Here is an 18,320-nt window from a genome sequence, read left to right as displayed (position 1 = left end):
CATGGTGGTGGAGAGGTTGGAATGGAAGAAATTGATTCTGTGGACAGGTGTGCTTTATACACATAAGGAGTTGATATCAGTGGTATCTGTAATTGATTGTAATCTGTGTGTCACGTGGGCACACAACCAATCTGTGGGAGCCAGAAGTCTGGCTGGGTTGTAGGGGATCAAATACTTATTTCACTCAGTGACATGCAAATCAATTTATAACTTTTATGTAATGTTTTTTCTGGATTTTTGATTGATATTCTGTCTCTCTCCATTAAAATTAAACTACCATAAAAATTAGAGACTGTTCATTTCTTTTTAAGTGAGCAAACTTACAAATTCAGCAGGGAATCAAATACATATTTCCCCCATTGTATTTTCTGAATTAAAGGCTTTCAAAGATGATAATGAGTCTGTTAAGATAACAGCTGTGTAATATTTAACCTCATTTATCCATTCTAAAGCAAGAATAGCAGCCATCATGTCTGGTGAAAAATTCAGCAGATTATATAATTCATCTAATATTTTAATGGCCTTTTCTAAATTCACATTTTAACATAAACTGCAGAGGCTACACTATTACTTAACGGGGCTTTTTATCCATCAGTATACATTTGTATAAAACATGTATACTTTTCTTCCAAATAATTATTTAATAACTGACTTGCCGTGATAACGTGAACCTTTTTTGAATGTAACAATAAATTCGCCCAGTAGCTGTCAGTCATAATCCCGGAAGAAATACAAACCTACTTTAGCGTAGCCAGCCACGTTAACACTGTTCTCGCGACACTTTGCGAAATCCCGCGCGCAGTGTGACGCCACGCGCCAGAAGTCCGGGGTCAGCGTTGATTCCGGCAGCGCAGCTGGAAGAAGGGGCGGTGGAGAAGAGTGAGAAATGGAGTAAGGCGTTCTTGCCCCCTGTCACGGAACATCAAGGAAAACGGCTGTCAAGTCAAAGAGAGACGGAGCTGTACTGAAAACAAATAAGGTATTGATAGGCAGACGACGCGGCTCCCATTATCTATCACATGCCTCTAACAGTGCTTGTTGAATGCGGAAAGACGAGAAGCGCTTCGAGAAACACGCTGTCACTAAATCGACAGGCCGCCTAAGTTCATCTCATGGTGTGGCCGGAGTTTTCTCGAGTGTGATTTTGTGTCATAATAAATGCTTATCGCACGGAGGAAATCCAGATGGCACAGCCAGCCGCAAAAGAAAAGAAAAAAAGAGAACTGAAGTCAGCCAGGTGTACTCGCTAGCGACACGTCAGCGGATAATTAAGTCTGTTAAACGCCCTAAGTGGACCTCGGAATCGGGACCTACGATCAGTTGGGGCTTTTGTATGGGTAGTTGTCCTCGACACATTACAGAGGGTGACCTTGCACTATACAAATATAATAATAAGCCGCTGACCTATGAAGTTTCTGAGTGTAGTTTGAAAACTAGAATTTAAAATTATCTCTGTATTGTCACGTCACGGTGAAAAGCGTACAGCAAATGAAATCTCATTTTCTTCCTTGTGTGTCTTGTAACATATTGACTTGCGGCAATATCGGCACTGGCGACGCCACTTTTCTCGACTAGCAACTATTGCATCAAAGCGGTATGCACAAGGCTATGATTAGTCAGTCCTCTTTTTTTCCATGCAGCGTTTCAGGTATGGCAGAATTTACCTAGTCAGACTTAGTCCTGAGAATAATTGCAATCTTGGCTCTATGTGTACCTAATTCAGTAGAAATTTTTTTCTGCTTTATATATTGAGCACATAGCACGTTTTATGCAGGTTTACGTTTTTCTACTGCTTGATTAATACTAGTTCAGTCCCGTAGTTAAAGGTAACACAGTAAACGTGTAATTAAAGGTTTATTCTACTACAGATTAAGCCCCAAGGAAGTAATTCACTCATAATATGTACATCAAGACTTGGGAGGAACCGAGCATGGAAATTGAGAGCAAGAGCTGATAAACAGCATAGTACACAGTAGAGTCAGCATTGATATGACTAAAATAAAATACAATGAAGCTGATGTATTTGCTGGGAGTGGCGCTATATATTAGTATTAATAAGCCTGCCACGCTGTAGTGTTGTTGATATGCTACTTAACACTGAATCACATTGTTCATAAAAGTATATTTTCTGTATAAAGTAAGCAATATAAAACGCAGGTTCTATTTAAAATTAAAAATTAGCTGCCAATTTTTTTTTTAGATCATTCAGTAATAATAATCAAATAATGACTACAACTTTATATATAGTAGCCTGTTTTAGGTTGATTTGAAGCAGATGCATAAAGAGCTGAAACATATCAAATTGTGACTGAGTAAATACAAAAAAATGCCTTTATAGTATCCAAATAAAGAAAAATATGCTTGATATTGATCATATTGTAAGTTAATTTCCTTCTGGAAAACCTAATATTTAATTTAGTGCTTTTTTATCTTGCTTTAAGTTACATTTGTACTAGCAGAAATAAAAAAAAATCCATGTAAATATTGCAGTCTGATCAGCATTCTTTTTTTATATTTCTAGAATCTAATTCCATGCAATTGGATTTGCAAATGTGGATTACCCAGTGCAAAATATTGTCAAATCCAGTTATGTAAACCTTTAAGCTCACTTCTTGCATACAGAAACGGATACCCAATTTTATTTGTCATGTGCATATTAAAGTTTCATGAAAATCTGTTTGTCCCTTATGGTTTACTGGCTTACGGCTTAATTTTTATAGATAGATAGATACTTTATTAATCCCAAGGGGAAATTCACAGTATAATAACGGTGGTCAGATTTCTTTGTGGATTGTAGTAATATAAAGAGGAGAGTCATTAATAAAAAAAAAAATACTTTGAAGTTTGATGTCTTATATTTATTAGTTGTTTAAGCTAATCAAGCAAATAAGTCTTGTGTGGCGTTTGAGTCTGCTATGAGAAAGATGCTCAGTAAAAACGAGGACCTTAACTGAAAACTGCTACTTAGTAATATGTTTGCTGGCTTCAAGATTGTCAGAATGCAGTTGGGTGCTTCTCAGTGTTTTTAAAACAATGTTGTATAGACAGATTAGGCTTAAGTGATACTTTTATCCATGTAATTTAATTTTTCTGAGTAAACCCTACATTTCACAATAAGAGCCTAATATAAATATGATAATGGTCTAAGGGTTATTGTCATGTGTACAGAATACAGCAAAAGTGTTACTTGCATGTGCTACACAACATGCAACACGGCATCACTCTGGTGCCATGAGTATAAGAACCACGCCCCAAGAGCCAGCTTCTGTAGCCAAGGATCGGACCGCCAAGGTCCCTGCCTTCGGCCACCACCCAACTCACACTGCAGCCGACCTCCTTGGCCCCTCCCATAGGTGGTGAGCCCATGGGAAGGGGGACCCACGTTGCCTCTTTGGGCTGTGCCCGGCCGAGCCCCATGGGTGTAAGCCCGACCACCAGGCGCTCGCCATCGAGCCCCACCTTCAGGCCTGGCTCCAGAGGGGGGCTCCGGTGACCCGCATCCGGGCGAGGTAAAACGCTGTCCAAATTTTTATTCATCATGGAAGTGTTTTTGAACCCAGTTCGAGGAGGGGAGAATATAAGAACCATACCTGAAAAATTTTGAACATATGTTATTAAAGTATCTATCTATCTATCTATCTATCTATTAACAGACAAACAGAATAAGGACGTTCATATTTGGTGTCTTTGTTGGTGATGCTTTGTTGCTTAAGGACCATGGACAAATTCCCATCATTGAAGAAATTGAATTTTGCCCTTCATCTGTGATGTGAAGCTGAAGTATAGCTAATTTATACAACAAGAAATTAATTTAAAAATTAATGCATATCTACATCAGAATAGTGGAAGGGTAAAACTTTTATCAGGTTAAAGTCCAGGCATAATAATAACGTTTGAGGCATGAAGTGAAACATACAGTTCATGCTGAAAAACATAAGCGTATCACTCGGTTGAAGTAGTTGAACAAAATCTGGGCCAATAATCAGTAAATGAGAATTTTTTTTTGTTTATTAGTGTTTGTAAATGTGGAAAACTTCTGTTATTGAATTCAAGATGGCATGCATGTTTTCACAGGGGGTACAGAATATCCTATAACTCTTTCTTGATAAATGTAGAAGATGTCGGTTATCCATTACTTGTTCACTGTGGCTCTGTTATCTAATATTAGCTTTGATTGATGATATGATAACAATTCGCATTGGAGGGAGATGATACAGTGCAGAAAAACAGTTGGTATGCGGGTATACTTTTTCATTGCATTGTGCATAATATAAACAACTTTATAGCTCAGTTCTTCACCAACCAGGAAAGTCACTTTAAATAATTATCAGGTTACTTTTTCAAGATTACTGAATGAGCAATTTGTGCCTGTCTGCCAAATTAAATGATTACGGTAACTCAGGCCTATGAATATGTCTGTTCTCTCTCAATTTTGTACAACAGCTTTGAACTAAGCATTTTCTGACCCTGTTTCTTTAGAATTGTGTAAACTTCATTTCTTATCTGGCTGGCAGCAAAACAGATCCCATCAGACAGTGATAGTATAACTGACTGGCCTGATCCAGTCAACAGAGTCCTCTTTATTTATCAGTACTTAAACAGCACTAGCTTCTTGGTACAGGAATCCCCCTTCCTTATTAATTAACATTAAAAGCACAATTGAGGAAAAATGCAATGTTAATGTTAAACCTAGGCAACTTACATTGGTAATACATGATTAAGCAGACCAAAATTAAGATCAAGTTAATTTGTTGCAAACCAATTAAAATGAAAGCCTGTAGCAGTTTCTAATCTGTATACCTTGCGTAATTTGATCCCGCAAGAGCCAGCTTGCAGGTGTATTGGATTGCTTTGTTTTTTACCACATGCAAATTACAGTGTTCTATATTTGCAAGATTGGTTTGGTGACAACATTCTTTTGCCGTCTCATGACACTGGTTGTGTTTCTTCAGGATTTTTTTTTTTTTTTGACTGATTAAATTTATTCCCCTAATTTTAGATTTTGCTCCGTAGTATACACTGTTTTGACCATGACACTAGTTTCATTTTGATTACCTTCTCCTTTAGTGGGAAGGTGGTTTAAACTTTCTATAATAAAAGAAGGTGCATCTGAATGAATGGTGTTTTTAGAAAAGGGGACTGAATATCTTCATGTCCAGAGATTCTCTCAAAGACTATTGTGAAATTGCCAAGCATGTGTTACCAAGGTTACGTGTAAAGTATATCTTGAAGGATCTGTGGTGTACCCTAGATATGTTTACATGTGGCAGTTCTAAAGTTGCAGGAACATGTTAATAAAAAAGTTGCATCAAATATCGACATAAAGTGGGCCACATTTGCATTTTTTCATCATAGTAAGCTAGACCATTACCTAAAGGTGGAAAGAGAAACATAGCACAAATTGTGACATTGATATAAATATAGTGTTATACTAATGAATGCATTGCATATGAAGAGTTCGGTTAGTTTACTTTCATCTTGATACTTGTCCTCTAAAGTGACTTGTGTGCTGCTCTAGTCAGAAAAAATGGAATTTCATACATCAAGTATGTGTTTTTGTTTTAGTAACCTACTAAAAAAAAATATCCTGGAATTAACAAGAGTACTCAACACAGGCCATGCATCGTGTTAGTTACAGCTTTCATAAGACAATTTTATATACTTTACCACAGAGTATCGTGTCATTTTCACCTGTTACAGCTTCTGTTTCACTAGCCTAAACTTTGTTCCATACATTAAGTGCCCCACGTGTTAAGTACTTTAAGACTTCTAAACAGAGAAACTTTAATATGATTGGTTATAATGCTCTAATGAATAATTTTTTGTCATGCTTTTTTCTTTAAGGCAGCACTGATGTTATGTTAGAAATTAGTCTTGTTAATGACTGCCAGCAGCCATGTACCCTTGTAGAAATTGGCATATTTGTGTTTCATTATTTATTATTTAAAAGTCACTTTGCTTTTTATATTCAATGAACATGGGCCTGACAGAGTCGCTTGGCCCATTATATATGATTACACCTCATCACTTATCGCCCTTTTGCTTAAATAAGTAGAATGTTCACTCATAAAATACCTTTAAACCTGTAGTTAGTGGAAACTAGCTGCAGACATTTTTCTGCTGTCTGTAAGCATCTTAAAAAACACAAAGTGTAACTTTATGCCCATGAAATCAATATATGGTATATTGTTGTTTTGTTTTCTAAATTGTTTTTTTTCCATTATAAGGTAGTTTCTTAACTGGAGATGGGCTCTAACTCTTAATTGTCTGTCTCATTTAATCTGAATGCTTTACCATGGCCCCTTTTGATTCTTGAGCATTACAAACATTTTAGGTTTCATATGTTAATGATCTTCAGAAAGATGCTTGCTTTAGTCAAAGTATTTAATGTTGTTATGTCATGAACTCACACTACAATCTGTGCCAATCTGGACATTTGCACAGTAGTTGCTGCTGATTGTTCGCCACAAATCTGCAACGTCTGAATTTAAAAAGGACCTTAGAATATGATCATTATGAGTTCTTCTAAGAGTCTTTGCAATCCAGATGTTGCAGGTTCATAATGGTTATTGTCAGTTACCACAGTGCAAATGTGTGGACTGGGACCTATTGTGATGTGATTCCATGACAAAACAAGTACATAGGAGTCAATACATTATCTAGTTACTTGCTTCTCTTCTTTTTGTTAATTTTATTGTGCTTGCACTTAAACATCCCATATTTTCTTTCATCTTTGTTAAAGTAATAGTTTAGCTAAAATATTTTGGTAATAATTAGAAAAAAATGGACTTGGAATTGAGGAATACCAATCCATGCCTATCTACAAAATATTTTTTGGTCGTCTGATAGAAGACCTTGTGTTCCAAATAGGGCTCTCATATTCTTAGTGGAATTTTTAATGCATTTGAATATGCAATTTTGTTCAAATGTTAGAAGCTTTTAATCAGTGTCTCCCTGGGCGTGACTCTGAATGTCATACTTAACTTTGGGATTTTTTCAGATCTGTGTTTGATATTTGTTCATTTCCTGGAGTAGCCTGTTTTTTTTCAGTTTGAAATCAGGGAAATTTACAGCCTTATGTCCATTTTAAGATTAGATTCAAAAGTAATTTTTGCTAATAAAGAATTGGATGAGGAATATGAATAGAACATAGTCCTTTCCATTGATTCCTGCCATCTGTGTTTTTACCAAAAACACATTCCGGCTGTGGAATAGAAATAACCTGTGTAAGAAAGTTTAATAAGGTCACAACTTTGACTGGAAGTGGTGGTGTGACCTTATTAAACTTTCTTACATCTTGTGTATTGATGCTTGCTTTCTTTTAAACACAAATTTTAATACATTTGCAACCTATGCATAACAAATTGGATATTCATGTAATGTTTATTTTATATTTTGTTTATAAAGTTTTGTTTATACACTCCCTCTGGTGCTTTATGAGTGCAGAGGTATAGTAATATTGTTTCCGTATATTTTGGACAGTTGAAACACAAGTAGGTTAAGTGACTTGCTTTTGACTAGCTATGTGATCCTGAGCGGGGCTGACTTCGCATAATTGTGGTTTGAGGTCACATGTTTTAAACACTAGGAAATGTTGCCTCTGACTATGATATAAGCTCACATGTGCTTTATTTACCTGCTTGCTATAATAAAATGTTAAACTAGCCCAAAGCTTTATCTCCCTTTAAACATTTTAGTGTGTGATATAAAGGTCTAAATTTCCAAAAATTACTGAGATTAAAATTTCAGAAACATTGAAGTTGCTACTTTGCTTAAGTATCATGTGCATTTCACCATTTTGAAAAGACACAGTTCTATGCTTTTTTTATGGGGTTCCAGAAAGAACCTTCACTAACGAGTTGTTCACAGTATATAGCTGAAGTGTACATGTACTTATGGTTGATTTTGGTGACATATTTAATTATGTTTAAGTTGTCCATGACATCTTATGGCTGGTTTATACTTGATGCTCAGAACACATACATGCATGCATCATGGCTGCCATGCGTTCCCAGTATTCATTTGATGCATCCTCAGAGCACATCTTCAGAAATGAATGCAACGTGTGCGCGAGTTGCTGTACCAGCAAAAAATTGAGGGGCACGGTGTGTTCAAAGAGCACGTGATGTCGGAGTCTCTGTTTAATCTCAATATGTGACAGTAAGCCGCTTACAGATCCTATAGGATCAATGTGAATGCTTCGATGCTTGATGAATGGTTCAATGTGGTGAAGCAAAATGCTCACATACAAACATTCATAGTGCTTCTCTTTTCCAGCATTACATATTTCCGAAAGTAATGACACAATACATTTTAAAGGTCTCACATACCATCTCCTGTTCCATGTTTTTTTTGCACCTTCACAACAGCATCAAAATGTACAAAAGTGTATTTGAGCCACAGGGGAAAAAAATTGGGGACACAGTGAAAAGGTCTATTTTGTGATTAAAGTGGAAATTGCGGCATTAATCTTGAAATTTCCACTTTAATCTCGTAGTTGATTTTGTCATTAAAGTAGACCGTCGTAAATGTCATGTTAAAACTGACCCAGTTGTTAATCGCTACATGCTTCTGGGGCTTCCTCCTGCACTGACCGCAGTTGCAGTCAGCAATTGCCACACAGTACACATTAAATTTATGATATTCCAGCTCTCTACACATTTAGAATCCTTAGGTTTATATCTATTTATTATTTAATATTATATAAATATAATTACATTTTTAAATAAGTATATTTATATAAATCTTAGATTTATACTTGATATCACGTTCATGATGAAATGCATTAAAGTATGTATTTTACTTTTACCTTCATTTAAATAATGAGCACTGTTAATAATTACACATGTGTGGGGATGGCATGGTGGTGGAGCAGTAGTGCTGCTGCCTCACAGTAGAGTGTCACGTTCCTGGTGTTCCCTGCCTGGAGTTTGTGTGTTTTCCTGAGGGTTTCCACGGTGGCCTCCTATTTCATTCCAAGGACATGCAAGTTTGGAGATTTGGTGATGCTAAAATGATGTTAGAGTATGTGTGTGCTTGTATTCACCTTTCGAAGAGCTTATGCCCCGTCCAGGGATAGTTTCTGCCTCGCGCTCGATGCTTGCTGGAATTTGGTGCGTCCCTGGATTGATGGATGTAATCATTAAACATCCATCCGTTTCTGAGATATTGTGAGGTTTTAATGTATGTTTCAGGCAATTCACAACACAGCGAAGCTGAACGTTGTTTTCTCACTGTGGTGATATCTCGCACTGCCACACAGTGGAATCCTCCAGACGTATGTAAAGTATGTGCGCAAGTATAAGCAGTACACCTCTTGCATAGCAGTAGCGTCCGTAGCCACATGCATCACATCACTTTAAGTATAAATCTGGCCTTACACCTCATTGCTTACAGTAGTTATAACTGCAGCGAAAAATCTACATTTGCCAGTAAGAATTTATTTGTGCTGTTCTAGTACTTTCTGTATAAAAACATTCAGAAATCCAAGCAAGCTATAGCATTTATGAGGAAGAAAAGTATTAAAAATTCATCCATTATCAATTCCACCTTATCCAATTATAGGGCTGTTTAAAGAAGAAGCATGTTCAGGCTGCATTGAGTGCAAGTAAGGAGCCATCTATGAAGCTTGCATGTGCACAAAAAGAGGCTCAAAATGTGTGTAGCAACTTCCCATGCAAATGTCCATGTTTATAAAAGAAAACATGATGGCAGAACTTGCAAATATTGATGGAAATTCTGCTCCATTGGAATGCAACAGAGAAACTGGGAAATAACAATGCCGTTGATTCAGTAGGAAAATGCAGGCAACCCAGCCAAATAACTCATACAAATAATTCATATCACTGAGCCATTATTACAATTGGTGTTGATGTGACAAATGTTACACCTCAAAGAAGACAGTTATGATGCACATACTGTATTTTAGTTCCTTTTAAGAGGGCCAATGCTGTGTATTTGCACTGGAGAATTCTTTTTTGGTTTTTGTCAGTTTACTTGTTGTCATTTCTCAGGAAACTGGCCCACAGGTCAACAGTATCTCAGCCAAGGTAAGGGCTCCTAGGGAGAGTAACGCTGCATTTATAAACTGAGCAGTTGCATTCCATTGATCTGTGATGCCAAGATGTGGCCGACAAACGGGTCTCAGTAGCCAGGGTCAACCCATTAATTATTTTATTTGAGGCAGAGTATCTTTGCCAGACGTGACAGTACTGTATGTGGTGGCTGGTTTATTGGTAAGGCAACTGGCTGAACCCTCAGGTTTTTTATGTGGCCTGTACTATTCATTGTGACAGCAATCGTGTCATTGCATATGCCAGCTGATAGTGATTATCTTCTCAGATACTATAGCCTTACGCCTTTCCCAGAATGCCGAGGAGAGGTGCTATAATGCTGCTCGTGATCTTGTACTCTCAGTTGCAGGGCACAGCCAGGTACTCTTGAATTCAAGTGGTGGGGTCTCAGTGTGTCATGATGGAGGTTGCTCTTTCAGCCAATGAAATTCTGCAGCATTGTGGTTGCATTTGTATTAAGTTGATTAGCATGCTCCATATATGAATGTTTCAGGGCAGTGATCAAGGCATGTTCACTTATGCATATTTACAAGGTGATTTATAAAGGGTCAATCACATAGAAATGTGTGTACATCAAGTTTTATAAATCTGTTTTTGCACATTTTCTTGGGGTGTTTTTGTGTGTGTGTGTGTGTGTGTGTGTGTGCACGCATATTTTTATACTCAAATCCACACAATTTTATAACAGGACATGTTAATCTACAAATACAAGCTCATTAGAAACATTTTGATCAGTACAGCCCATTTAACCCAACATAGCTCAACACGCTTGTTCACCTGATTTCTCACATCCATTTCTTTGCATGTTGTATCTGTGTGAAATGAATAAGTGAATTAAGTATAAATAAATTGAATGCCATTTTACTTTGTGTCATTATTCTATGCAACCCGAGGTGGTCACATTTCTCAGGAACATACAGAAGCCTGTGAGAATAAATATGATTTTTAAGGTCAAGATGTATCAGAGCTGTTTGTTGCTGTTTCCATCATTGTTTCCATTTAAAGCACAGTCGGTTGAGTTGCTTGTCCATAGTCATCCAGTGAATCAGAAATAAAGGAATCTAACCTGAACTGCAATGACTGCCTAATGTTAAAATCCATGATAAAACCTCTGTTTTCATAATGAGACATGTGTATCACAATTGCACACTGGGTTATGGATGTGCTATAAATTGTCTTTGGCATTAGGAAATGCTTATTTCCCTAAAGTATTAACTTTTTTCCCCCCAGTTCAAATCTGTTGTATGTTGTTTTCCTGTTTTATTATTCTTAGTGCTGTGTAGTCTAGATAAAATGTGCAAAATTGTTGCTTTAACATTTCTCACAACATACCACATCATTTTGAGTCTGATTTTTCTGTGCTGACTTAACTGTCAAAGCTTAAAAAACAGAATTTATGAGTGCAGTTCTGCAATATTTTGGCCTTAAACCATATGGTAGTTTGGACAACTAATGAAGTTAAGATTTTACGAAAGGTTGATAGGACACAAAATGGGATTAATGCCTAATGTTTCTTTTTCTTTCAGATCATCCTGTTTTTTGTTCTTCAAATATGCTGAACTGGATGTGCTTTGAAGATCTAGTAAGAATACCCATGGTTGTGAGAATACCCCAAATGAAACTGGACACACCATCCATCCCTCCCACATATTATCAGTGGTGGCTTGTACTTCTGGGTAGTTTATAGCTTGCCTTTTGAGTTAAGCTATACCAGGCACCTTATTTGCTTCATATATTTGGTTGTGTGGCATTACTGCCTGCCATGAGATTTAGGATCTACAAACGAAAGGTTTTCATATTAACTCTTATAGTTATTGCTTTTGCCTTTGCCTTTTGGAACAGTGGGAAGCAGAAGAAGGGAGAGCTTTTTGCCAAAGAGGCTATCACGAAGAGTGTACTAGTGACCAGAAGAATTTCCAATGACACGTTGCCAGAGAAAATCCAGAGGCCTGAAGTTGACAACATGACCTTAGTTTATCGTGGAATTGTTTACCAGTTAAATTTTGATCAGACAATCAAAAATGTGGAAAAGATAAAGACTCGTCAGAAAGATGACTTAGTTGTAGTTGTGCAAGTCCATAATCGGCCAGATTATTTAAGACTGCTTGTAGACTCTCTTAGGAAGGCAAAGGGTATAGAAAATATTCTGTTAATATTCAGCCATGACTTTTGGTCACCGGAGATTAATCAAGTAGTTGCCACTGTTGACTTTTGTCAAGTCCTTCAGATATTTTTCCCTTTTAGCATCCAACTCTATCCTCATGAGTTTCCAGGAAATGACCCCAAAGATTGCCCAAGAGATATTCCGAAGAAAGATGCCTTAAAATTGGGATGCATAAATGCAGAGTATCCTGACTCTTTTGGGCATTACAGGGAAGCCAAGTTCTCCCAAACTAAACACCACTGGTGGTGGAAGCTGCATTTTGTGTGGGAACGAGTGAAGGCCTTGCATAACCATAGTGGGCTGGTTCTGTTTATTGAAGAAGATCACTATCTTGCACCTGATTTCTACTATGTTCTTAATAAAATGTGGAGCCTTCAAAAAGAACAGTGCCCAGACTGTGATGTGTTATCCCTTGGATCTTACTCGCTTGCAGGTTTCCCAAGTAAGCTGGACAAAGCTGAGGTGAAAACTTGGAAGTCCACAGAGCACAATATGGGAATGGCTATGACCAGAGACACCTATCAAAACCTGATCAAGTGCACTGATACTTTCTGTACTTACGATGACTATAATTGGGACTGGTCATTACAGCACCTTACTGTTACATGCCTTCCATACTTCTGGAAGGTCATGGTTGCTGAAGCCCCTAGAATTTTCCATGCTGGTGACTGTGGGATGCACCACAAGAAAGCCTGTATGCCTTCATCCCAGAAATCAAAAATTGAAAGCATTCTGCAGAATGACCAAAATCATATGTTTCCAGAGACTTTGACCTTAAACAAACTTCCTATGTCTAAGATTGCCCCACGAGTAAAAAATGGAGGCTGGGGTGATATCAGGGATCACGAACTGTGCAAAAGTTATCGCAGATTACAGTAACTCTTCTCCTTCTTTGAACTTGTAAATGCCTTTACTTTTTCCTCTTTACTGACTGTTTCAAGATGATTTTATGGGAGTGTGGTGAATCAGATAAAATGGGTGTGGGCGTCAGTGTTTTTTAATTATTAAGTAAAGATTTCTTTTGAGATGGGTCACTTTGGTTTTGTTTTTACTGCTAGGGCCACATGTTACATGGGTAAAGATATGCCATACTTATATTTTCTATATGCATACTGTAAATAAAATAGTTACACTCTTTTGTAAAAATCCAACATTTTAAGAAATTTTGTGCCAAATATTTCACATGCGGGATGAATAATAATGTAACCTTTACAACAAAGACAAGCTCTTTTAAAGTACTGTTAAATCTTTAGAAGTATTTGCTTTTTATTGCCCACAGTTTATCAGGTGCAGAAGAAATGGAAAAATGTTAAATGATTTTCAAGCTTTTGCGCTTGTAGTGTTTTGTACATTTTCCCCTATTTTCATTATCTTTCAGGGGTCTTAAAACTAGAACTGTCAAAACAAAAGAGCACAGAGGTCTGTAATTTGGCAAACAATTATAATAAATGTGCTCTAGACTGTATTATATTTTCAATTATTTTTTCCTTTTCTCCTCCGGGCTAAAATGTCTTGCTAACTGTATTCTTCGGAGGTGCCATGTGTTTTGTTTTTTTTTCTTCTTCTTATAAGGAATGTGTACTGTAGTTCTGGTGCTTATTCATGGACGGGTATTAATTTCCTGTGCCTAGAAGAATAATGCAATGCAGCATCTTTTTATTCCAGTGCTAATATAAAAAAATCACTTTTCATACATCATGTGTGTTGAACCTGCAGATCATGTACTGCAATCTAAATATGTTGTTGGTATTTCTAACTGAGTAGGTGAAGGGATCAACATGCACGCAGACATATACAAATTAAAATTTTTGTAGACATCAGGTTCTTTTGTGTGGCATCCAGATGCTTTCAGGGTGCAATACATGTAGAAGATCATATTTCTGTATTGCATTGTAGGCTGAAAACTAAATGTATGTTGACTAAAGAAAATGCAGTGATGCCTACTGCAATTGTGGAAGCTGAGAAGAGATGATAGAATATATCTTAGCAGCTGTTAAACAGATGTGAGTTACCAGAGCTTTAATTCTATTACTTGTGGTTAACACTGTTAGTAAAGCAATTTTTGCATCTTTTTATTTCCTCATTAAATCCATAGTGTGTTCATATTTGTAATTGGGAAAGTAATGTAGGTATAGTATAACAACAAAGTTGAGAATGCTTCATAGTCAGAATTTAACCTTTAATTTCCAGAGATTTGAGATACAAACATTTATAACCCAAATATTTTTGCTGCATATGCTGTGAAAATGGCTTTTATATCAAGTAAGGTTGAAATTGGATTTGCTTATTAATACTTTCTCATCATTGGAGTAGTGGGTGGTGTTGGCAAGTGTTCATTTTTTTTTCCCCCTCCTTCAGTTAACTTCAGCAGACAAGTCATGATACCACCTGATACAAAGCATGCAGCAAAATAGAGTTCTTGTTTTGTAAAATATGCTAATTATTTTTAAACTACAAGGTATTTATTAATAATAAGATAATGTTTTACGTTTCTGTTTTCATGTTATCTATTGAGTAATACACCCTTAACCTCCATGTAAGAAAGTTTTTGAGAACTGGTCTTGAGGAAACACTTTCCCTTCTTCTTTTCAGTTCAGCTTTGTTTCATAGTAACTGAATCACCTAAATTAGCCATCTCCACAAAAATTTCGAAGTGATGTGTTGATAGGTAAACCACCTTCCCTTTAGTTAGCTTGCAGTGGATTGTGTTTAGTCCACCTCTCTCCTTTCACATCCAAAAATGAATTTCTTTTCCTTTATAATTCCCAAAGTGAGTTTAACTTTCTTACATTAGTATGGTGACCGTTTCAGCTAACTTGTGCTGTGTTTATTTCTTTTTATTAAACATTGGCTTGTTCTGTTTTGACAGATGGCAGTATAATAAGGTAGATTACTTGTAACCCTTCAACTCTATTTGATCTGTGTTTACCTACAACCATTTATGTTAGTGTTGTTGCAGAACATTTTTTCTTGTTTGTTCTGCATTAGTTACTAAGTTCCTAACATGCTGCACATTAATAACATACAGCATTAATAATAATGCATTTTATTTATATAGTGCCTTTCTCATGCTCAAGGCATTTCAGAGTCTCAGAAAGAACAGCAGGGTATATATAACATTGAATACAGATATTTTCTGCATAGACCACTAAAATGGATAAAGAGAGGATATACAAAGCATTCAACAGAATACAAGACAATAAACCGGAGTAAAATACTAAATTCACTACTAAAAAGAAATGCCTGAAGAAATAAAACAATGTGTGATATAGCACACAACATATCCTGAGCATCTGGACAGACTGGTAAACTGAAAGAAGGGAGTGTTAATAGGTGAAGTGAAACGCCTTCCTGAACAGATGAGTTTTAAATTGTTTAACAGTGAATTGAGTCAGCTGATCTAATTAATTTCGGGTGGGTCATTCCAAAGTCTGGGTGCAATATAGCTGAAGGTCCTGTCATCCATACAGTGCAGGTTAGTGTTGGGCACAAAAAGATTGTCAGAATCGGAGGACATAAGAGGCCAAACAGGGACATAGTGATGGAGAAGGTCACTGGTGTAGTCTTTGTAGGGTATTAATAGACTTTCATATTCAATCATGTAAGAAACAGGGAGCCACTGGAGGCAGAGCGGGGTGGATGTTATGTGCACGCTGTTGCTCTTTTGTGTAAGCACTATTGCAGCAGAGTTTTGAATCTGCTGGAGATGAGGCATAAATTTAGAAGTGACACTTGCTAGTAGGGAGTTGCAATAATTGATGTATGATGTGATAAAAATGTAGACAAGTTTTTCAGCAATTACAAAAAGTAACACTGGATATCTTACAGAGGTGAAAGTAAAGCTTCCTTAATGTGGTTTATGTGGGTGGATTAAGAAAGGGAGGAATCAAAAATGATACCAAGGTTCCTTGTATTAGAAGAAGGTCTAATGAGAGAATTTTCTTGTTTTGCTGTAGTGTCAGTTTGCGAAGTTCAGTTTTGTTGCAGTTTAATTTTAAAAAGTTCTGCTCCATACAGGTCTTAATTTCACTGAGGAAGATTTGAAATTTCACTTTTAACATTGAACTAGAGGTGAGTATCATCTGCATAAAAATGATAACCCAGTCCAAAGCTACAGATAATATGTTCAAGGAGAAGCATATACCGTAGATACAGAAGAGCAGAGCATCAAGGACAGAGCCCTGGGGAACTCTGTGTGACTGGCACTGAGCTGGGTCTGCTGTGTCCAAGATTAACAAACTCTTGCCTGTCAGTCAGATAGGATAGGACTTAAACCACTGGAGGCAGTGCCAGAGACATCCAGAATGTTCTCCATTCTGCATAGTAGAATGCCATGTTGGAGAGTGTCAAATGCTGCAATGAGTTCTAAAAAAATGATTATGGTGGTTTGTCCAGAGTCTACTGCCATAAGCAAATCAATAGTTTTGCAGAGCAGTTTCACATCTGTGCTGCACTCTGAAACCAGACTGAAAGGGTTCCATCAGTTTATTTCAAGTTAAGTAACTGGTGAGTTGAGAGGCTACAACACGCTCAAGAGCAGACTTTTAACATTGGGGTTATTGAAGGAAATTTAAAGTGGTTGGCACAAAGCCAGAGTCCAGGGATGTATTTTTTATTGTAACAGTCGGGATTATCGTGTGAAGGCAGAATTGGGTGTTGGGAGATCGTGACAATTTCTGTGTGCTTCCTGTACATTCATTTTTTTTAGACTATCCAATCATACCCCAGAGGAATCCAAGTTATTATAGATGTGTCTTCTTTATCATTGTATCACAACTGGTAGAATTTAAAAGCATAATAATCACAAAAAGAAAATAAAAATGCACGTTTTTTCAGCTCTTAAAAATAAAACGTCAAATGTAATTAATGTTGTATAATAACCCAACTGTAAATAACAGTAAACAAATGAGAAGAACAGGAAATGAAACCATGCAGCAGCAAATAAGAAAATGTCTGCTTGGTGTAGTAGTCAGGTACTTTTGGAGATTTGGTTCGCTGATTTGAAAGTTGGAGCACGTTTACATTTTCAAGTCACTTCATCAAATAATTTATCACCACTTTGTTTATTGCATAGTTTGTAACACTGAGTCTTATTCAGAAATACCAAAGAGAATAGAATGTAATTATATGTAGTGTATGTAAAATGTTTAATACCATTTTACAATATTGTGTGGCTGAAGTTGCTTTTATAAACGGCGGATTCCAGCTCAAGTGATGAGTGGATTCCTGTGCTGTTAGTAGTAGTTAGATGTGAAGGGTCTGTGGCTTATTGCAGTTCAAATTTCAGAAACATTACATTTTTCAAAGACTAATGGAGACTTAAGTTTGTGCTAAAGTCTCATGTTCAAACTAGCATAGCAAAATACCCATTTATTAAAACTGGTTTAATGGTGCAATAATAAGTCCATTTCGATTGCATTGTGAATTTACAAACCTGTGTTCACTGGGATATGCCTTACATCCCTTTCTTTGTATCGCTTGTTACCTTTTTTATCTAACTTTCTAGCCGTTGCATTCCCGTTTCTTTGTACTTTTTGTCTTTCTTCATTGGACATTCCAGACCTGTTGTGGATGATGCGACTTCCAGTACTCTGCACAGTTTACGATCTTAACACCGGCCACTTGCCTTTGTTCATTGGAGAGTCTCGCCCTCTTGTGGACACTGAACGACAACACCCAGGCCAGGGCACAGATGCTGGGCAAATAAATGGGTGTCTTGTGGCTTTATATATGTAGAAATTGTTGCCTGCATCCAACTATGATAGGTGGTGGAACATTCTAGTGTTTTGCAGATAAGTTGTCAAGAAATATCAAATCGTAATCTTTAGATACTGCAGTTGTGAGATTATGTGATTACCCCTTTAGTCACTACCAAGTGTCACTGTGCCATTTCTTCATTAAGCTGCCTTTACGTTTATGTTAATGGAGGTGAACATCATGTCACCAGCATCAATTTCAAGGAGCAGGAGAAGTGAGCAGCTGTGCCTGAGGTTCACACAAGGCACTATAGAATGAGACCTACCGCAGCATTTGGAGTCCATTAAGGGAAACGGATGGTGATAATGAAATGCACAATATCATTA

The 18,320-nt window shown here is 36.9% G+C and overlaps 2 protein-coding genes across 2 annotated transcripts in view; both read left to right on the top strand.

The window, feature by feature from the left end:
• Nucleotides 1–18,320, top strand: part of lrr1 (leucine rich repeat protein 1) — a 147,318-nt gene that overhangs the window by 17,329 nt on the left and 111,669 nt on the right. The window lies entirely within an intron of this gene.
• Nucleotides 777–13,268, top strand: mgat2 (alpha-1,6-mannosyl-glycoprotein 2-beta-N-acetylglucosaminyltransferase). The gene is made up of 2 exons (XM_028821521.2): nt 777–979; nt 11,600–13,268. The coding sequence occupies exon 2, from the start codon at nt 11,836–11,838 to the stop codon at nt 13,114–13,116; it is 1,281 nt and encodes a 426-aa protein (XP_028677354.1). The 5' UTR covers nt 777–979; nt 11,600–11,835; the 3' UTR covers nt 13,117–13,268.

Source organism: Erpetoichthys calabaricus, chromosome 16, assembly GCF_900747795.2.
Source record: "Erpetoichthys calabaricus chromosome 16, fErpCal1.3, whole genome shotgun sequence".
NCBI classification, from domain to species: Eukaryota; Metazoa; Chordata; class Cladistia; order Polypteriformes; family Polypteridae; genus Erpetoichthys; species Erpetoichthys calabaricus.
The sequence above is the reverse complement of the archived record's forward strand: the minus strand, read 5'-3'. Positions and strand labels throughout refer to the sequence as shown.